Consider the following 17,850-nt stretch of genomic DNA (forward strand, 5'->3'; position numbering starts at 1 on the left):
TTCATAAATTTCATTTACGAAATTTGAACTTTCGTTTTCGACCGGTCAACGAAATTCTAACTTTCATTTCGAATTTAAACTTTCACTTCGCGAAAAACTCCTTTTCACTCGTCGAAAATCAAATTTCATTCATCTAATTTGTTCTTTCATTTGTTGAATTTGAGATTGAAAAGGTGTAGTAGTATGAGAAGATGCAAGGCCGTTATGTGGGAGGGGGTCGGGAACTGGAGCGCACCACGATGTATGTATTTTGCTGAAAAGTAAGAAGGATACAGGTGAATAAACTATTAATTGGGAATTAATGATTCTAATTCGTTTTCCTCAGCGAATTTCACTGATGTTTGACATTACCGGTATTAATTTCACCTCATAACGATGGTGGACTTCAATGAGATTCTGCCGCCCTTATAGAATGTAATGTTTTGATCATAAAAGTATTTTATTGGATTTACCTCATGGTCGGGGAGCCCGCTCGCTTTGGAAATATGGTCCGTATTGATGTTTTGGAGAACTGTCCCGCGTGATGTATGATGCTATTGATACCTGGGTAGTATCGATCGTAGGGGATCGAACTTGGGGTTCAAACCTCTGGTGCGACCTGATTTCTCTGAACGAATAAGGCCAAAACTGTAGTTTTGTTTGGTAGTTGTATGCTGCCACTCCATGTTCCGAGTTTTACAACACAGAACGTGGGTACCTGTGCTCACTGAGCACTGCTCAGTATTATACTGAGAGTATATAATGCACATGGTTCTATCCCAGGCATCACGGATGGCCGCTATGAGATCTTATTCGATGAGACCAATGAGGGGAGTCCATCCACATTGACTCACTGTAACTGAGTAATCCACAATGTAGACTCCACTGTGGAGTTTCCACACTCCATCACCCAGAATGGAGTGCCGAGAAAGTCAGTATGTGTAGAAGACAATTATGCATGGGGCTGCATGCACGCATGATAAGTGCATGCAGCCTCACGTTGGACATGTCCGCCATCCCGGATTCAATGGATGTGCAACGGCATGCTAGTCACACCGTATGACGATCAGGGAACTATGACAATACTATGACTGTCATGGTTGTGTAATCTTAGCTGAGTCAAGGAGAAAGAGACTGGCAGACCCAGGTTCTTCACGGTAGTTAACCCCGTAATGAGCTCCCTGGTTTCGATCTTACAGAGCGATATCGAGGGAATTCTTGAAATGCACAAACCGGTTCTACTTCTCTGACAGAAGCTCCAGTTAGCCTTCATATTATGCGTGACAGGGATCGGAGCACTTTGCACGGCAGCATCCTGATAATGGAGGGAGACATATCCGCCTTCTGCTTGGAACAGTCTCTCAAAAGGAACGCTGCAGTGTTATGCACGATTCTGTCGCAGGTTACATCTGGCAGTGCTTAGTTTTATCGATAGCACACGGCGAATACTTCGAAGCCAGTACTGCTGTAGTATTCCCGATACGCCGCTCCGTTTCTTTGCGGCGGAGAATTCCTCCGGGAGACATGACACCAGCCTTGATGGAGCCGATTGACATGAGGCGACAAAGAAACTAAGACTTCACCCATTTCTTGATATGCCATTTGTTGTTGGATTCCATAACAACTTGTTATTAACAAGTTGTGAACAATTCTCACTAAGAAGTGAGTCTTATGCATCATTAGAGCACACAAGCTACGTGAGGTACTATAATAGTACTCGTACTCTTGGATGCTTACAGTCGGAACTTTTTCTCTCGGTTTATCATAATTTTTGTCTCAGACGGATCCGAGTGTGGCCAGTACATTCAAATTCACTAATCTAGGGGGTCCGCAGTACCCATCTAGTCGCAACATCTTAGTATATCCACAACATCTCTGCAGAATTCGAATTTCATGGTCTGTGGCCCACGACGTGACGGCATCTACTGTCCTCTTCCGGCCTTGCTTCAATCACTCTCCACTAATGCCGGGTGGGGTAATCGGACCGTGATATTGTTTCCTTCTCCGAAGCGAGATCTGAATTGTTGCATTGGAGTATTCTATTCACTCAGTGGCATTTGGACCTGTTGCCGGTGATTGGCATATCCAGGCTAATTAGATTGCAGGAATCATTGGCTATGATAGCCAGGCTATCTAGGGACATTTTGTTTCTCATCCCTTGCTGATCACGATGGCGATTTCCTTTGAGATAAAACATGGTTCGCTGTTTTTACTGCGACAATTCAGTTTGAAATCAAGGTAAGAAATTACTGGAGGCTACTCTGCGCGACTTCTCTTTCAGGTTTGGCCTTGTTTTAGTTCGGGGCATCTCGTCAGTTTCGCCGAATGCAGCTCAGTCGCTTATGCGAGAGGAACCGCACGTGACGGTGTGCATGGTGGGCCGACCGAATGTGGGCAAGTCGAGCCTCTTCAATCGCTTGCAGAGTGAGTCAAGATTAGCGTCTCAGTAGCTAGTAGAATGCTGTTGCAGGTAATAACCGCAACACAGAGAACAACCGGCAAAAAGCTATAGTGTGAGTGGTCTCGGATACTGATATCCTGCATTAGTGATTCAATCACTGAATTCAACGAATGCACACCCTCCCTAAGGGAGGCTCCCTTTACCGAGAGGCCGGAGTCTGTCGCGGAAGTTGTCTGTATAGCGATTTGTCTCAGCAACTCGTTAGATCTTCAGAGTGGACAGCTCCATTGCGAATCGAGATGAGTCTTCGAATATCGCTGAGCTGAAAGGCGAAGGAAGGTCTAATTGACAGTTGTTCCTCTTCAGCTACACGGCAGCGGGCACGACTCGTGATGGGAAGTCGGCGATGTGTCAGCTAGGGCGATTGAAAATGATGTTGCATGATACACCAGGGCTTGAGGATGATTCTTTAACGGAGAATAGTGAGGCCAGGGAGAAAAAATACTTGTCACTTCATACTACGATCGTTTCTCGGGTCCATCCTGAATAGACCACTGACGTTGTCGAGTATGCGCGGTGATTGTGCTATGGTGATTCGATGAACCATCAGGCTTCAAGTATCGATTCGTTTCACTTCCATGTCGAAATATTCAATTTTTCTGCTTGTTCAGAGATCCATCGGGTATTCGTATATTATGATTTCCAACAATTCGTTCTGGTGCGTCTCTGATACTCCGATAATCTTTCTCCGTCTCTTGGTTTACGTTGTCACATCCTGACCCTCAGGCGAACTCTTGCAGAAGATGCGGCAGAAAGCCTTGGAAGCCGTCTCGCGGAGCGACGCCGTGATTTTTATGGTGGACGCTAAGGAGGGTGTGACTCCGCTGGACTTGAAATTAGCAAGAATGCTCAGTAAAAGAGTTCGACGCCTGAACGAGCTCTTCAAGGAAAAGGAGCAGAAAGGAGAGTAACTCGGGGCAGGCGACTAATCCTGCGAATTTGAATTTCATCATAGCTACTCTCGCATGGGCCTTTTGTCGTAGAAGTTATACGATTGTGACGATCATCAGACCGGTATCGTCACAAGAGTTGCGTCACTTAAGCGGGACTGATTTCTGCCACGTCTACCGTTTTCCACCTTATCTCCGGGAAATTAAAAGGTCAACTTGTCTCCATTTCTCTAGCAGTGGAGGATGTTTTTGTAGCAAATTCACCGAAAGACATCGAAGAACACTCAGCGCTCAAGATATATGAGACGATCGTGTTGTTTGGTTTAGACGAAGTCGGCCTCCGATATCCATCGTCTTGGTGGCGAACAAGGCGGATGGTGCTCAAGACTTCCCAACTGATGCCATTGCTGACTGCTATGATTTGGGCCTCGGGGATCCTGTCATGATATCGGCTACTAAGAATGAAGGCACGGACGATCTGTAGGTGTCTCGGATAACCCTACGTGGCACACACTGGATTGCAAGTCTACTGAGTATTCGTTGGAACGTATTAGGCATGTGTTCTGTTGATTGTATCTCTTTGTTGTGGGTCTGCCATCGACTCTTGCTATTAGTACTCGTGAAGACATTGCTTTGTATTTTGGTATTAACTTGAAGGTCTTGATAGGTATGACCGTTTGATGTTGGACGTTGGAGACAGGCTGAAAGGAGCATGGGCGGATATGGACGAAGAAGTAGTTGAAAGAAAGGACGATGAGGACGCGATCCAAACGGTACGTTCGTGCGTGAATAACTCTTGCCATTGAGGAACAATACGATATGTTATGAGCTGCGTGGCTCGGTCAAACCAGTCCTGTTTAGGCCATGGCTCGAGAAGGACCTAGTTTGGAAATGATTGAAGAAATGCATGATATTTGGCTAAAGGAGGCCATCGAATATAAAGAGTACAAAGAGGCTATGAGACAAGAAAAGAAAGAGGCTAGAGAAAAGGAAAGACAGAAGAGGAGGGATCGAAAGAGGTAACTTCACTAGATCCCTTGAAATTGTGTATACAATTGCGATATGACTGAGATTTCGGACTCTACGGCTATTGAAAAATTATGGGCCTCATGGATCGTCAGATAGTGGCATACTTAAGGGTCGCTATAGAGCCTTGTTGATGATGCCATCTTCAGAGGATTGCCGGTGGAGGACTCGGAAAGTGAGGAAGATGATGAGGACTTCGACGAGGAGATGGGAGATGGCCCGCCGCCTGATGGAATGGAAGAGAACATCACAGATGAAATAGGTGTAGACGGACGAACGATGCTGGAGAGGAAGGCTCTCGCGAAGTACCTCACGAAGAAGCCCTATCATCTGAAGGATAAAATGGTGAGGTATTTCTGGAGGCGCTAGTAGCGCCCCAATTGCATTGTAGCGCCGTGCTACAATGCGGGTATAGAGGTCATGGCATGGAAATTTCATCATGCCCTTGAGAATCTCAATTTGAGGTTTCAATGGTCCTAAAACCCCGAAAATCCCTTATTTCAGTCTTGGGTAAGCTAATGAAAAGATTTATCGTCAAGACTATTTCATGCTGAGTTGTGGTTATGGCTCTTCGTAGTTGCTACCATACGGTTACTGTATTACAGTGCTACCTCTGTCCAAAGACACCGAGTTATGGTTGATCCAATAAGTCTAATAACTTCTTGGAGGCATTTCCCAAATGGGCAAAAGACCTCGCCCTGGTGCGGTTGGAGGGATGGATTATTTCTATCGCGAAAATGATGTATGGACCTGCATTTGCAGGGGAACTCCTAAACGGTACGAAGTAAAAAATGTAACCCGTTTCGAGGAGCACGTCACGATGAGCACCTCGAAGATATTCGCTGTGGACTCACACCCTCGTAGATGCCACGTTACCCGGTAAAAGAAAAATTTAGGTGAAAGAAAGTTACAAGATAATACCTTGAAGGTATTTGTGATTGTCAAGATCTGAGAATTCTCGGAGGCTCCCAGACTGGGATCCGACAACGGAAGATGGCGTGACTAGGAATTTCCTAGTGGGAAATTAATAGGATGTGACCTCAGAGGAAAATGTGGTATGGATTGGTGTCCCGTGCACGGGATGAGGGAACTAAACTTGAGGGAACTCAAGGAATCGGGGAGAAGCAAGTTTAATGCGAGATAGCTCTGCTCTTGGGCTCCCTGGATGATGAGATGGTGTAATGTCGTGGCAGGCATTCCAACACCCAAACAAGGTATCCGTTGCTATGCTAAAGTATTCACGGTTTGCTCAACTCAAGTGACTGAGTCACTGTGACTCAAGTCTCAGTCATCAGTCTGAACGGGTGGCGTTTCAGGGAAGGAGAGTACGTTTGCGACTCGTACTCTCTGGGAGCGTATTTCTCTTTTCAATGGGTATTTCTAAACTTGACTCATCGGCTAGCCGCAGCTCATGTTGTTTCCTCAGACGCGCGACGTTGTTTTGGAGGAGAGGCGGCGGCTGTTGAGGGATGAGCGAACGATCAACATGGCATTCGTTGGTCTTCCCAATGCTGGCAAAAGCTCGTTAGTGAATGCTCTGCTCAAAGAGGAGAGGATCATAACTGATACAACTCCGGGTGAGACGAATATGCTCTCCGCTCTCTTGCAGGCCATATACTAGGTACTACGACCGACACTATCGTCACGGACTGGTCGTTCCGTGAACACAAGATTAGACTCTTCGACACCGCAGGTGTATTCAGAGGCTGGGCGTAATGCTATATGAGAGCATTTTTACTCTGTTTTGGTCATTGATTGCATTGGTTCACTCCCTCTCCCCCTCAGGTACAAGGGAGATAAGGAACTTATGGGGCCGGGATCGGAAACGCAGCGAGCCATTCGCTTGTAGGCAAAGTCGAGGGATGAGGCCTTCGGCGTTTCCCGTGTTGATGCTTTTTTACTCTTGCTCACTCTTTTGGTGATGACATTCTCATGGTTGGCACTCAAAGGATCAGTGTCCCTTGCCGTGCTTTTTTCAGCGCCCATGTAGTGGTGATAGTCGTGGACGGGTCCAGAGCTGAGCGATCCCACGTGCCGAACAGAGCTGAGCTGAAGCTACTGCGGATGGCAGTGGAGATGGGAAAGTGTGTGGTCGTGGCCATCAATAAATGGGACCTCGTTGAAGAACGACATAAGTAAGAACACTGAGAGGTTCGCTGCAAATCGGAATTGAACTCAACGCAAGTTAGCGAAAAGTTCCCTCATTGAGTGACGGTGCTGTGTCTGTAGTGTGATGGGTTTTTTTCGTATGGAGTTATGCAGAGTCGACAGTAAGCAAGTCTTGGGGCCGACTTGTTTGTCTTTTAGGGAGAAGTTACGACAGCTGTACGTGACGAGTACTGTGAATAAGTCTGCTCAAGTGAAGGGGATGCCTATAATGTTTATCTCGGCGAAGACTGGGTTCAATGTTATGATGATGATGACTCGGGTCCAAGCGCTGTTCCGACGATGGAATGGTAGAGTGGCGACTTCTGATATCAACGACTGGATGAGGAAGTTTCAAGAGCATTATCCACCACCATGGAAGGACGGTGTGAAATTTTATCCAAAGTATGTGACCCAGGTTCGATCCCGGCCACCGACGTTCGTCTTCTGGGCGAATACGCACGGTGGGTTCCCGCCCAACTACATGCAACAGATGCGGAATTTAATGCGCGAGGAGTTCGGCATGGAGGGAACGCCAATTCGAATGCTAATTAGAAGCACGCTAATGCCTGATCCGAAAAAGAAATTGGGGAAACAGGAAGTACTGAAATGGAAGCGGATGGGCCCGAGGCAAGCGGAGGCTGTCAAACACCTCAAGGGGGAGAAGGGGAAAGCTGTCAAGGTCAAACGCATGGCACCTACAGTGAATACGAGACGTTTCTGATTGTGCTGTACTTTGCGTGGCGGGAAACGGATAGCAGGAATTGACTGAATTGCCGCATCGCTGGGAATTCAAAACTTATTTGTTGGCGTCCATTAACTATCGTCATATGATGATTCACCCGATGAAATGGCTCCACTCGAGCTTTCGGGTGGAATGTTCAGGTTGGAAATTGCTTAGAATTAGCTGCCCCCTTCTTAACGAAGCGAAGTCACTATAAGCCTTATGGGCGTGCGCTTGAACACAACTGTTTATTGTAACGGTCGTTGTCCCTAAATAACTGCCGTTACCCCTCGAAGAGTAATGTCTGTTGTTTTTCTCTTGTCTAGCAGATTTACATATTTTGGAGCCTCGAGTCGATCCTCCAGTTCGATTTCCATTATTTTTATGTCCTTAGCCCGCCGTAATATCTTCCATGTCGCCTTGCTTGGCGCAGTTATTCGTTTATCTGCTGGTCATAGTTGGATGTATTATCTTGAGGGTGACATCGAGGACGGTTATCCCAGGATGGGTATTTCTGGTCCTGATGACGACTACTTCACGGTAGCCCTTCGTGTGTGCCAACTTCTTTCAAGGTCTCTTTCCCTTCAGCGTTATATCTGCCCTTTGAAGACTCTCAAGGAGTGCTTCCTCGAGCCCAAGCATGAGATAGTGCTCGATCAGAGCAGCCTCCGTCCCTGCAGGGCTAGCGGCTCCCCAGGCGCACCCAACGTTGAGGAAATCGCTGCTGTGACTGCGGGTAGGTTGTGGCCTTGTATTATGATGACTTGTATGCTTGTCAGGTAAGGCGTTGAGAATTTATTGGAAGAACAATGGACATACTCATGGGGAATCTGACGGTGAGTCCAAAACTTGTCATTCGAGCTTGCTGGGATATTGTCATATCACCAGGTACATGCGTTCAGATTCGTATCGCCCCTTACTCTGCCGATCCAGATTGGAACGATTTTAAGATTCTCGACTTGTGTTTACCCTATCACAACCATCAGAAGACTTCTGCTATAGTGGTCATCCCAGAGACATATTCCGGCAAGTACGTCATACATTGGATGTGGAAGTTTGGTCCCTTCTACTTCGCTACATGTGCTGACATTGCTGTCACTAACGCCCACGCTGCGGGTTCGGTGATGATGGAGACAACTAGAAAACCTGTGACACAACCAGCAGTGCCTGTGGTCACTAGGAAGCCTACCAAAAGTGCCCCAGGTGTCATGGAACTATACAAACAGTATGGTTGTGCTGCTCTGGCGAACCCCGGCGAGTTCTGCTACGAATATTACGGTACATATTGCAAGGTCTCTGCTGGTGCTGATTACTGTGGCCGTCATATTTGTCATAAGTCCACTCATAGCGAGCTAGATCCTTGCATGCGATTGCGCCGATGAGGGGAGCAGGGTCAGCTTCTCGGCCTCCTTGGGAGGTAATTTGTGCAGCTTTGTTAACTCGGTATAGAGTACTACGTATATACAGTTATTCATATCGATATTCGATCTTTCCTATTTCCTCGTTTAATTCGACAATTCAAGACGTTCATGAATATGGCGTGCCTCTTATGGTTGTGAAGCGTGATGCGCGCCAATATGCAATCTCATGCAGAGAACATAATACCACTAGTTTCATCTCTCGGTGGTTGGTTGTGTGTTGAAATAAGTGTGTCTTCGGCCCTTGCCACAGTAATGGATAAAAAAGAAGTAGCATGTGTTCATCCTGTGCAACGTGCTTCAAATATTAGTGATTTAATTGCTGTTAAAGCTGGTATGTCGAGCTTGTATGGATCCTCTGAACTTGGTCAGTTCTCTGTAGGTGAAGCGATGCAGATTGAAGAACCTACAATTGCCGTAACATATTGAACTGTTCACCGCTGATCATGGAGCCTAGCAGCGGCTAATAGCGAGTTGAGTACCCAATCCATGTTCAAATTTAGGGAGATAAATTTTTTGTGTCGTTGTGTCGGTTGTCTCCCTCGGATGGAAGTTGCATGTTGCTGAGAAACATGTCGGTAGATCAGCCTTACGTATTGGGCAATAGCAGCCGAAGTAGCTAATGTAGACATTTCTGATTGATTTGACGCACAGTAGTTACTGAATTAAGGCAGTGATTGATAGGCACGGCTAGAGAGGCACATTTGTTTGGAGCCCACTGGCTTTGAAACCCTAAAACTGTGGATCTCGGTCATCTAGATGATGATGATGATGTATGCACTTCAACTGAGCCGAGTTGGTACTCGACATGTAGGTCACGTCAGCAATAACTAAACAGAGGCTTCGAGTACTGTGGTAGAGTTGCTTCGGCTGTATGTCCTAATTGCACAGCGGTTCTTGAGACTGAGCCGGAGGGCGCGGATCTGTCTGTGTTTTTGATTATCGCGAAAGTCATCGACTGCGTTATTTTAATGATCTTTTATGATGTTCGCCTATAGTGTATTTCATATTTTTCTGGCATCTCCCCAAAACGGAATCACACATGGCTCGATCTAGAATTATACGACAATCCGACAAGAGTGCCTCGGATGAAAATTCTCCGATTAAGAAGACTTCTGAAAACACAGCCGGGACCGAGGGCATCTCTGCTGTTGAGAAATCACACAATTCTCTGGCGAAATTGGATCGGTATATCTCTGCGACGTATGTTCATTCGTTGAAACTGGGAGTGTTGGACTATGTCGTGGCGGTGCCGGCTCTCGTATGTTCCACGTACGTTGTTCCCTTCCTACCGGTGATCGTGAGCATCAAGATGGGAACACAGCGTGGTATGGAATACTTGGCTTGTGTTCTGCTATGTGTGGCAGTGTCGTTGACATTGAAAAAGGTAGGACCAGGAATAGGTCGCGTGGCGTACCGTGGTCTCTTCAACGTGCGAGTGTTTCCCGAATGAGATTCTTCGTCCGTGAGAGTGTTTCCTATACTCCAAGGATGTTACTAATTTGCTATTGAGAATGGCTATGACTTGTGACATGCCGTAGGTATTCAAACGGGCTCGGCCAACAAGTCCGTCAGCTCCTCGAGAAGTTGATCTGCGATGGATGGAAAGTAACTTCTCATTCCCCAGTGGGGATTCTGTGCAGGCTGGAGCGTTGGCGACCTTCTTGGCACTCACTGGCATCACGCCTAGGGCATATTTACTTGTAATAGTGGTAAAAGACAGTGTGCTTTCTTTACTGTCGTCTAGTAGGTTCCATGCGTGATGTTCGCGCGTGTCTATTTTGGCTTTCATTGGATTGGTGACACGGTATTTGGCGCCTTGCTGGGAGTGCTAATAACAGCTATCCTCCTTTCCTCGCTGTAGGAGCTCGTTTTTGGCTCCTCCTGAGTGAGTGACTCCTCCTCTTCTGTGTTATTTGTGGATGTCTGTTATTCACAGGTCGGATGCTCTGGCGGTCATTCAATACTAGCGACTACTTCTGCTGTACGTCATTCATTCGGGAGAGTATTTTGGAAGTGAGAATTGTGTAGTGTCAACTCCCCCGATTTCAGCAAAATTGCAACAAAGTGCGTTTGTTCCATTCTGTTCAACTGCCGTTTTGCGTTATTTAGTTGTGATTGACAGTAGAGTAAAATGTTAACATTGCCGCGTAAACCATAATAATACATGTCGTCGATCATCTTGAGAGAGAACAACGAAGTATCGTTTGTTTTAAAGACACTTCAGTTCTACCATACTTTCTAAGTGATCTCAGCTCTATTCTCTCCAGAGAAAAACGTCATGTTCTGAACCCTAACTGAAGTTGCTCTTCGATCGTTCCACACTGGTATCATTCCGGCAACTGAATACCATTTTTACGCATTTACCAGCCAGTGGGTGCAGAATCCAGTTATGAAGAACCTCAAGAGGTGTGGCTTTCACAATGTTACGTTGGGGCTCGCGTAGCCACACCCTAGAGCCTGGCCCCGAGAGGCAAAAACATTTGATGAAACCAGCCCCTACTATCCACCTTCCACAAAGGAACTTTCCCACACAACAGTCATAAGTGCGAAGAAAAAATCCCACCATTAGAAAAAGATGTTGTCATCACTCCTCACAATTCTTGGTCTTTCTCAGTAGTAGGAGCTCCCTGAATGGATAAATGTCATCACTATAGAATATCATGCTTACCTCTTCTTTCTCAAGTGGCAGTTCACCCGAGTCGACAATCACAACCTTCGCACTTGGAGTGCCACTCTGGCTTCCTACAGCCTCGATCTTCTTCACCTGACAACAACCATCAACACGAGATGGACAATTCCAATCAATCACACGAAATTTTTCAAGGGATCGATTTCGAGACAGGGAATGCTCAACTGATGAATCTGCGGCCGTGTGAAACGTGACACAAACTGTGAGCTTCGTGCTCAACTACATTTGTGATGAGTCTTTCTATGAACTAAAATTCGGCTCACTCGAATTTCAGATCAGACGTAACAGAATATCCACACAAAACGATACTCGGGTGTCAATGTGCTATTCAAGACCTTTCGAGAAGCGCAGAACAACAACTTTGACGAACTATGCATGTATAGAGTACCAGAGGTATACTGCTGTTTCACGAAATAAAAGTGGTTACTTGAGTCACATGAATGAAGAGGGAGTAATACCGTGATAGTAAACGCTGAGGATAGTCGAAGACTTACAATATCAACGCCCTTGGAGACACGGCCGAAAACAACATGACGGCCGTCCAGCCACGGGGTCTTCGCAACGGTAATGAAAAACTGAGATCCGTTCGAATCAGGACCAGCGTTGGCCATGGACAAAAGGTAGGGCTTGGTGTGCTTCAGACCAAAGTTCTGAAGAAGACTTTTGAACAGCGGAGCGACGCACTTTTCGTACCTCATCAGCGAACTTCTCGCCATAGATCGACTCGCCACCTCTGCCATCGCCCAGAGTGAAATCACCACCTTGGCACATGAATCCAGGAATCACCTACACACGGGAAGCAGGAGAGAATTTCCTCAGCCGACAGAAAACGTCAATTTCACGAGATAGATCAAGTCGTGAAAGAACGAAAAACTCTATGTTCATGGAATCAAGTCTAGATTTCAGAATCGACTGTTGCATCGTATTATACGTATTAGAAGCGATTCATTCTGAGTTTCGAAATCGGTTTATTAAACGATCCCAAGAATCTCAGAAGGAATGCCGAGGCCAACGAGTGACTCACTCTGTGGAAGGAAGAGCCCTTGTACCAAAGCGGCTTTCCACTCTTGCCGACTCCTTTCTCACCAGTACACAAAGCACGGAAGTTCTCAACGGTCTTGGGAACTTGCTTGCCGTAAAGGTCGAATTCGATACGACCTACTTGAGGGAGGCAATCAATGCAGATAACGTGAATCAACAACAATGATGGTATTCTCATATCGGCCGAAACTCACGACACCAACTTTCAGGAAAAATGAGGAAAAAACTGACCCGCAGCTTTGCCGCCGATTTCAATGTCGAAGTAAACTCTACTGGTGACAGTTTTATCAGCCTTCTTCTTCTTCTTGGCCTCCACTGAAGTGAACACCACCACTAGCGAGAAGACAAAGGCGAAAAATTGGCCGGCACGCATCAGAGCGGAAAAATAACTGACGATTATGTCGCAGGAACTTCGTCAGCGAGTGAGAATCTAATCTAAACTAGAGCGACCGTTTTCGGGTACTTTGAAGCGAAGGCAACCACATGAATTTTTCCTTCACACGCTCAACAAAGATCTATTTCAAGAAGTACTATTGAGTTTCTCACGTATGAAACGGTTTCATTGAAACCGTAAATCTTTCCTAAACCGCTTTCAAAATCCTATCTGAAATACCTCAAGAAGGAGAGTGCTTTGAACCGTTCAGCACAGAGGGTTATCAAGGAGCCCTTCTTTAGAGAGAATTCTATAGAAGACCAGTTTCGGGTCAAGAGATAGATATCGCATAAAGCTCCACCTGCACGTGAACACGCGGGGCACGCGGCGCTACACTGGGCAAAGTAATGAGGAAATGATAGAATACAAGATGCAGTCTAAGAATTATTAAAGTCTACTTCTGACGGACCGCACATAGTTCCCATTTGGACCACCGGAAGCCGACCGACCGACATAGGTGGCAATACTGCGTTCATGCTTGTGATCACAGCTTCCGTCTCACTTGTATAGATAGCCACAGTATATATTGACCTCAGTTGTAATCATACAACTACTGCTGGAAGTAGATCTATTTATGGGATCTACTTCTACTACTCAGAATAGAAGATGACATTCGACACATAACTTTCTCAGAATATTCAGACAAGGTAACTATGCGAGCCCAGATCACGTATAAGGCACATGTGGCTAGATCGCATGGTCAACAAACATTTGTGGAAATTCTGGGAGGAAAATTGAGAGAATTTTTCATTGGTTTTTACACTTCTACCCGAATTTGTATGAAACCTTCTATAATTAGGGAGGAAAATTCACTGCACTCAGGTGAGAAAAGCGAACATATATTCGAGCACTGCGGCGGGAGCTGCCAGCGAGGACACTTTCGGGTGGATGGGACCGGCTTGTAACAGAGCTATTGTTAAACTTCCCTTCATGTTCGCTTATCACGTCACTTCATTTTAAAAAGTGTTATCAAATTTCCTGAAATTTTTTCGTGTTTCGTGAAGTTCTTCTCAAATTTGGGAGATTTATGGTAGACTCTGATGCGATAGTACTCTAAATTGACTCAGAAGTTAAGACGACACTTTTTACATGTGTCACTTTTAATACGTCATGTATCAAACACGGGGGAAGCGTATTTTAACCAGCGTACGAATATTCTTGAATTTTCCAATGAAAAAAACATCAATTACGAACAGGGAAGGTGTCCTGAGGTGTGCGAGCGTATAATAGTCCTACGGCGTGAGGCTAGTGCTTGGGATCAGCAACTCTTACAGTTTTGAGAAATAATTTTACCCAGGATCTGACAACAGTCGGAAAAATGTTCCTAGCCATGTGGAAAATTCGAAATTATGGGTTAGATTTGCCTACCTCAACTCATTCAGTTTCTATTTTCCATGCACCGTGCGTTTTGCGGTGCACTTTCATCAAAGTTGGCAACACTTACTACAGCATCATCACTTTTGAGAACTTCTACGCAGTTAATACAGAGAAGAATGGCAACTATTATAGCTACTGCTGATGCTATACAAAAGCCCGATACTGATTATAGACAGTACAGGGCTATAACGCTACCCAATAATATGCAGGTAACCATTCAGCTTTGAAAAATAGCGTTTCTCAAGGTTTGATAATAATGGGAAAAATGTTCTTGTTGTGATGACATTTACATGGGAAACTGATTGAGCCATACGTGGAAAATTTAAAATTAGTCCCCCCCCCGGGAACATTATAGGTTTCTGGATGATTCTCTGAGAAGGGGGGTCAATAGGAATACTTGATACATTTCAAGCTGTTGTGGTATGGCCGCCCGAACTAAAATCTCCTTGGCTGTTGGGACAATTGTTCGCTTTCACCGGACGTGCTAGCTGTAACGAAAATCACTAAGGAATCTGTCTTGGCGATAGGGAAACGCGCTTGTTGTAGTGACAATAGTATTTTACCAGCGCTTGTGTGGCACTAGAGTGCAGTTGTGCATATAAACGAAACAGTCACACTTAGGAGACTCCAGGAAATGGAGAAGAAAACTTGGTGTTTTTGAATATTACTTTTGAAATTTGGATCAGCATCTTGTGTGTCTGTCAGGCGTTGTTGATACATGATCCTAAAACGGAGAAGGCGGCAGCGTGCATGGCTGTTAAGTAAGGCGTCGGAATAAATATCATAATTTATGGTATGCGAAATTTCTGATGAAAACCCGAGGGGAAATCTTCCTATTTTTCTTCAGTTGAGATGATTTCACGCACTTTCTAGTCGTGGCAGCTGATGAGAGTCTTATAGCAGTTGCTGTGTCAGAGTTTGTCGACTGAAGTTTCACCCATGATATGAAAAACCTACTTCCATAGAACACTGTATAGCGCGAATATCGGGTTTTTCACTGAGTATTACGCGTAAAACGGGTGAAACTTCGTCGTTTGTCGTCGTTGAGTATAACGTTTGTTTGATCCTCTTTCAGGGTTGGATCTATGTTTGATCCGCCGCAGTTTCAAGGGATAGCACATTTTCTGGAGCATATGCTTTTCTTGGGAACACAAAAGTAGTGAGCGGGAGGCGATTTCCGGGCCTACTTTGTATCTTACCTGGGGAGACCTAAGATATGAATAGTGTACTCGTCGAACCATGAGCGGACCTTTCCCGTATCTTCGTCGATCGACCTAAAGATTCATTCGGCGCAAGGGTTATGTTGCTGCAGGTATCCCGAAGAAGATTCCTACAATAAATTCCTGGCCCAGAATGGAGGCCGATCGAATGCCTTCACCAGCGACACAAACACTGTCTACTTCTTCACTGTAATTGGGGCGTTCCTCCCTGGCTCGCGATAAGGATAGGAATTCAACTTAGTAGATACGAACTTATCGTTGAGAAACTTGTATGAAAATTGCAATTTTCTCGTGTGAAATTTTCACAGTGTGAGCGAATTCTAATAATATAGTTGATGAAGAAATTCAGAACGGCTGTGGAGCCTAAATATCGCACCGTTGACATGACGGCCTCGATGCTTGGCGGTATAATCTGATAATAAATGGTCAACTCTGGCGGTAAAAATGCCCTCAAACGGGTCGGTTCGCGACAAAGTTATATGAGAAGAAGAACGACTGTGGACTGTGATAAATTTCTTGAGCTTTCAAGTAGATGAGATGGCGTGCCCTGTTCAGTATTGGAATATACGATCGCTTCTCTCGGAGGGGTTGAGGAATTTTCTCTCTGAGTATTGGAAGTTTACATACGAACTTGGATAGGAGTGCACAAAAACTAAGGAGAAATTCCCAAAATTCCCTCAAATTTTTTTCTCTGTCGTTAACATGTGCAATTTTTTTCGTTCATTTGTGGCTATGTTTTAGGTGAACTCGTCGGCTTTGGACGGTGCTCTGGATCGCTTCTCCTACTTCTTTAAGGAGCCTCTTTTCACACAGTCTGCCACAGACCGAGAAGTGAGAAATGCTCCTGGGGTGGTTCGAACTCGGGACCTCAGGTGCAAGCTGTGAATTCAGAAAACAGCAAAAATCTTCAAGTTGACGTCTGGCGGATGATGCAGCTCGAAAGAGAGCTGGTTTTCAATAAGGAGCATCCGTCCTACCACTTTGGTGAGAGGAATGGTCGTGTAGTGTTGGAATATATGTTTGCTTTTCCCACCTGAGGTCAGTAGTTTCCAAAGCTAATTATGGAGGTATTTAGAAACCAATGAGAATTTTCTTGAAATTTTTACAAATGTTACCTTCACATCGGGCGTTAATGGTGATGAGTTTCCGGCAGGTACTGGTAATAAGGAAACTCTCAAGCAAATTCCTCGAGATGCACTTCTTGATTTTCATAATAAATGGTGCATTCGGGAAGCCTGTAGGTCCTAGGTGAACTCTGAGTCAGGTATTCATCGAATATTATGAAGTTGGCTGTAATTGGTAACGAGTCCCTTGAAGAGCTGCAAGAATCAGTGCTAGAGGTATCAGGGACCATCTGGCGTTACCCGGGGTTTGACAACAATGGGGAAAATGATGTTGCTAATATTGTGTTGATGACGTTTAGATGGGAAGCTGCTTGAAGACTGTGTTTTTAGTCATACGTGGAAAATTTAGAAATAGTTTCCCCCCGAAACATTATAGGTTCCTGGGTGATTCCCTGGGAGGTACGGTACGCGCAATGTAAGATCCAATTTCGTGTGGAAGCCCCAACTTCTTAACTATTGCTCATATCGACCCTGGAATTTTGTATAGAAACTTTCCGAATATGATTATATTGTTTTTAAATATGCCACGGATTTGATTTCCGAGGAAAAATATTTTGCACTTTTTGGACTCCCCTCGTGCGCGTCCCGCTGGTTGTGTGGGTGGTATCTCATGGAGGGGTAAGGGAAAAATGAGACATTTATTTTCAGAAATTCTCACCCGTTTTGAACAAGAACGTGTATATCCCTGTTGATGCTGAATTCGGAGATGCTTCATTCTTGAGGGAAATTGGAAGATCGCTATCTGATGGAGTTACACATGTTGATCATGTTGCATCGGCTGCTAGAGGTAAGATTCGAGCCTGTTTTGTATCTTACGAGAGTGAACCTAAGATTCATCTTTTCCCAGGTTTAGTTTCTTTCGTGGTTCCTATTAAGGAGATACGTCAGGTTGACTTTGCGTTTTTCATGCCGACCCAATCACCACTGTGGACAACTAAACCGGCGAGGTTAGTCAGCAATTGGTTCATGCGCATGCGTGCAGAATTCTCATACCACTCCTTTTTGAACTCGTATCCTAGGTATCTGTCTCATATCTTCGGTCATGAGGGTGAAGGGTCTTTGCTGTCTGCGTTGAAAGCACAAGGACTTGCGACCGGCCTTTCCGCGGGCGCAGTTTACGATACGGCTGGGCTGTCTGTTTTCAAGTAAATATCGGCGGAGCGAAGTTTTTTTCGTGGGAGTTTTCACCCTTTATTCAGGATCAGCGTCGCGATACCGAATTCGGCTTTCCAGAACGCCGGAAACCCATGGACGTGATAGAGCGATCAGCGATAATGTTTCTCGGTGAGCTCTGCTGGGAGTGGAAACGCATATGCACTA

General features: G+C 45.4%; 5 protein-coding genes across 5 annotated transcripts in view; 4 read left to right on the top strand and 1 right to left on the bottom strand.

Annotated features, from left to right (window-relative positions):
• Window positions 1–2,111: 2,111 nt before the first annotated feature.
• Window positions 2,112–7,225, top strand: Pmar_PMAR011977 (gtp-binding protein enga, putative; the record flags this gene model as incomplete). Its single annotated transcript, XM_002774057.1, has 14 exons — window positions 2,112–2,217; window positions 2,261–2,403; window positions 2,450–2,492; window positions 2,747–2,862; window positions 3,167–3,347; window positions 3,658–3,810; window positions 3,998–4,103; window positions 4,192–4,349; window positions 4,506–4,701; window positions 5,783–5,933; window positions 5,978–6,068; window positions 6,142–6,201; window positions 6,336–6,491; window positions 6,664–7,225. Exons 1-14 carry the CDS (start codon window positions 2,150–2,152, stop codon window positions 7,223–7,225), a joined length of 2,184 nt encoding a protein of 727 aa, XP_002774103.1. The 5' UTR covers window positions 2,112–2,149.
• Window positions 7,226–7,609: 384 nt separating this feature from the next.
• Pmar_PMAR011978 (hypothetical protein) lies at window positions 7,610–8,607 on the top strand (the record flags this gene model as incomplete). Its single annotated transcript, XM_002774058.1, has 4 exons — window positions 7,610–7,765; window positions 7,814–7,961; window positions 8,005–8,061; window positions 8,114–8,607. The coding sequence occupies 4 exons, from the start codon at window positions 7,610–7,612 to the stop codon at window positions 8,605–8,607; spliced, it is 855 nt and encodes a 284-aa protein (XP_002774104.1).
• A 2,587-nt stretch (window positions 8,608–11,194) lies between these two features.
• On the bottom strand, window positions 11,195–12,749 carry Pmar_PMAR011979 (cyclophilin 1, putative; the record flags this gene model as incomplete). The annotated part of the gene is made up of 6 exons (XM_002774059.1): window positions 11,195–11,273; window positions 11,315–11,410; window positions 11,830–11,985; window positions 12,029–12,121; window positions 12,360–12,493; window positions 12,608–12,749. The coding sequence occupies 6 exons, from the start codon at window positions 12,747–12,749 to the stop codon at window positions 11,238–11,240; spliced, it is 657 nt and encodes a 218-aa protein (XP_002774105.1). The 3' UTR covers window positions 11,195–11,237.
• Window positions 12,750–14,302: 1,553 nt separating this feature from the next.
• Window positions 14,303–17,787, top strand: Pmar_PMAR011980 (Sporozoite developmental protein, putative; the record flags this gene model as incomplete). Its single annotated transcript, XM_002774060.1, has 12 exons — window positions 14,303–14,395; window positions 14,892–14,947; window positions 15,262–15,342; window positions 15,499–15,595; window positions 16,148–16,237; window positions 16,279–16,390; window positions 16,560–16,626; window positions 16,671–16,746; window positions 17,179–17,317; window positions 17,378–17,477; window positions 17,550–17,675; window positions 17,730–17,787. 12 exons carry the CDS (start codon window positions 14,303–14,305, stop codon window positions 17,785–17,787), a joined length of 1,095 nt encoding a protein of 364 aa, XP_002774106.1.
• Window positions 17,788–17,804: 17 nt separating this feature from the next.
• Window positions 17,805–17,850, top strand: part of Pmar_PMAR011981 (hypothetical protein) — a gene marked incomplete at both ends in the record, with an annotated part of 258 nt that continues 212 nt past the window's right edge. Inside the window, one exon of the mRNA XM_002774061.1 lies at window positions 17,805–17,850. This exon is cut by the window's right edge and continues 4 nt beyond it. Coding sequence (XP_002774107.1) covers window positions 17,805–17,850 — 46 coding nt within the window.

This window comes from Perkinsus marinus (assembly GCF_000006405.1).
Source record: "Perkinsus marinus ATCC 50983 genomic scaffold scf_1104296958712, whole genome shotgun sequence".
Lineage (NCBI taxonomy): Eukaryota > Perkinsozoa > Perkinsida > Perkinsidae > Perkinsus > Perkinsus marinus.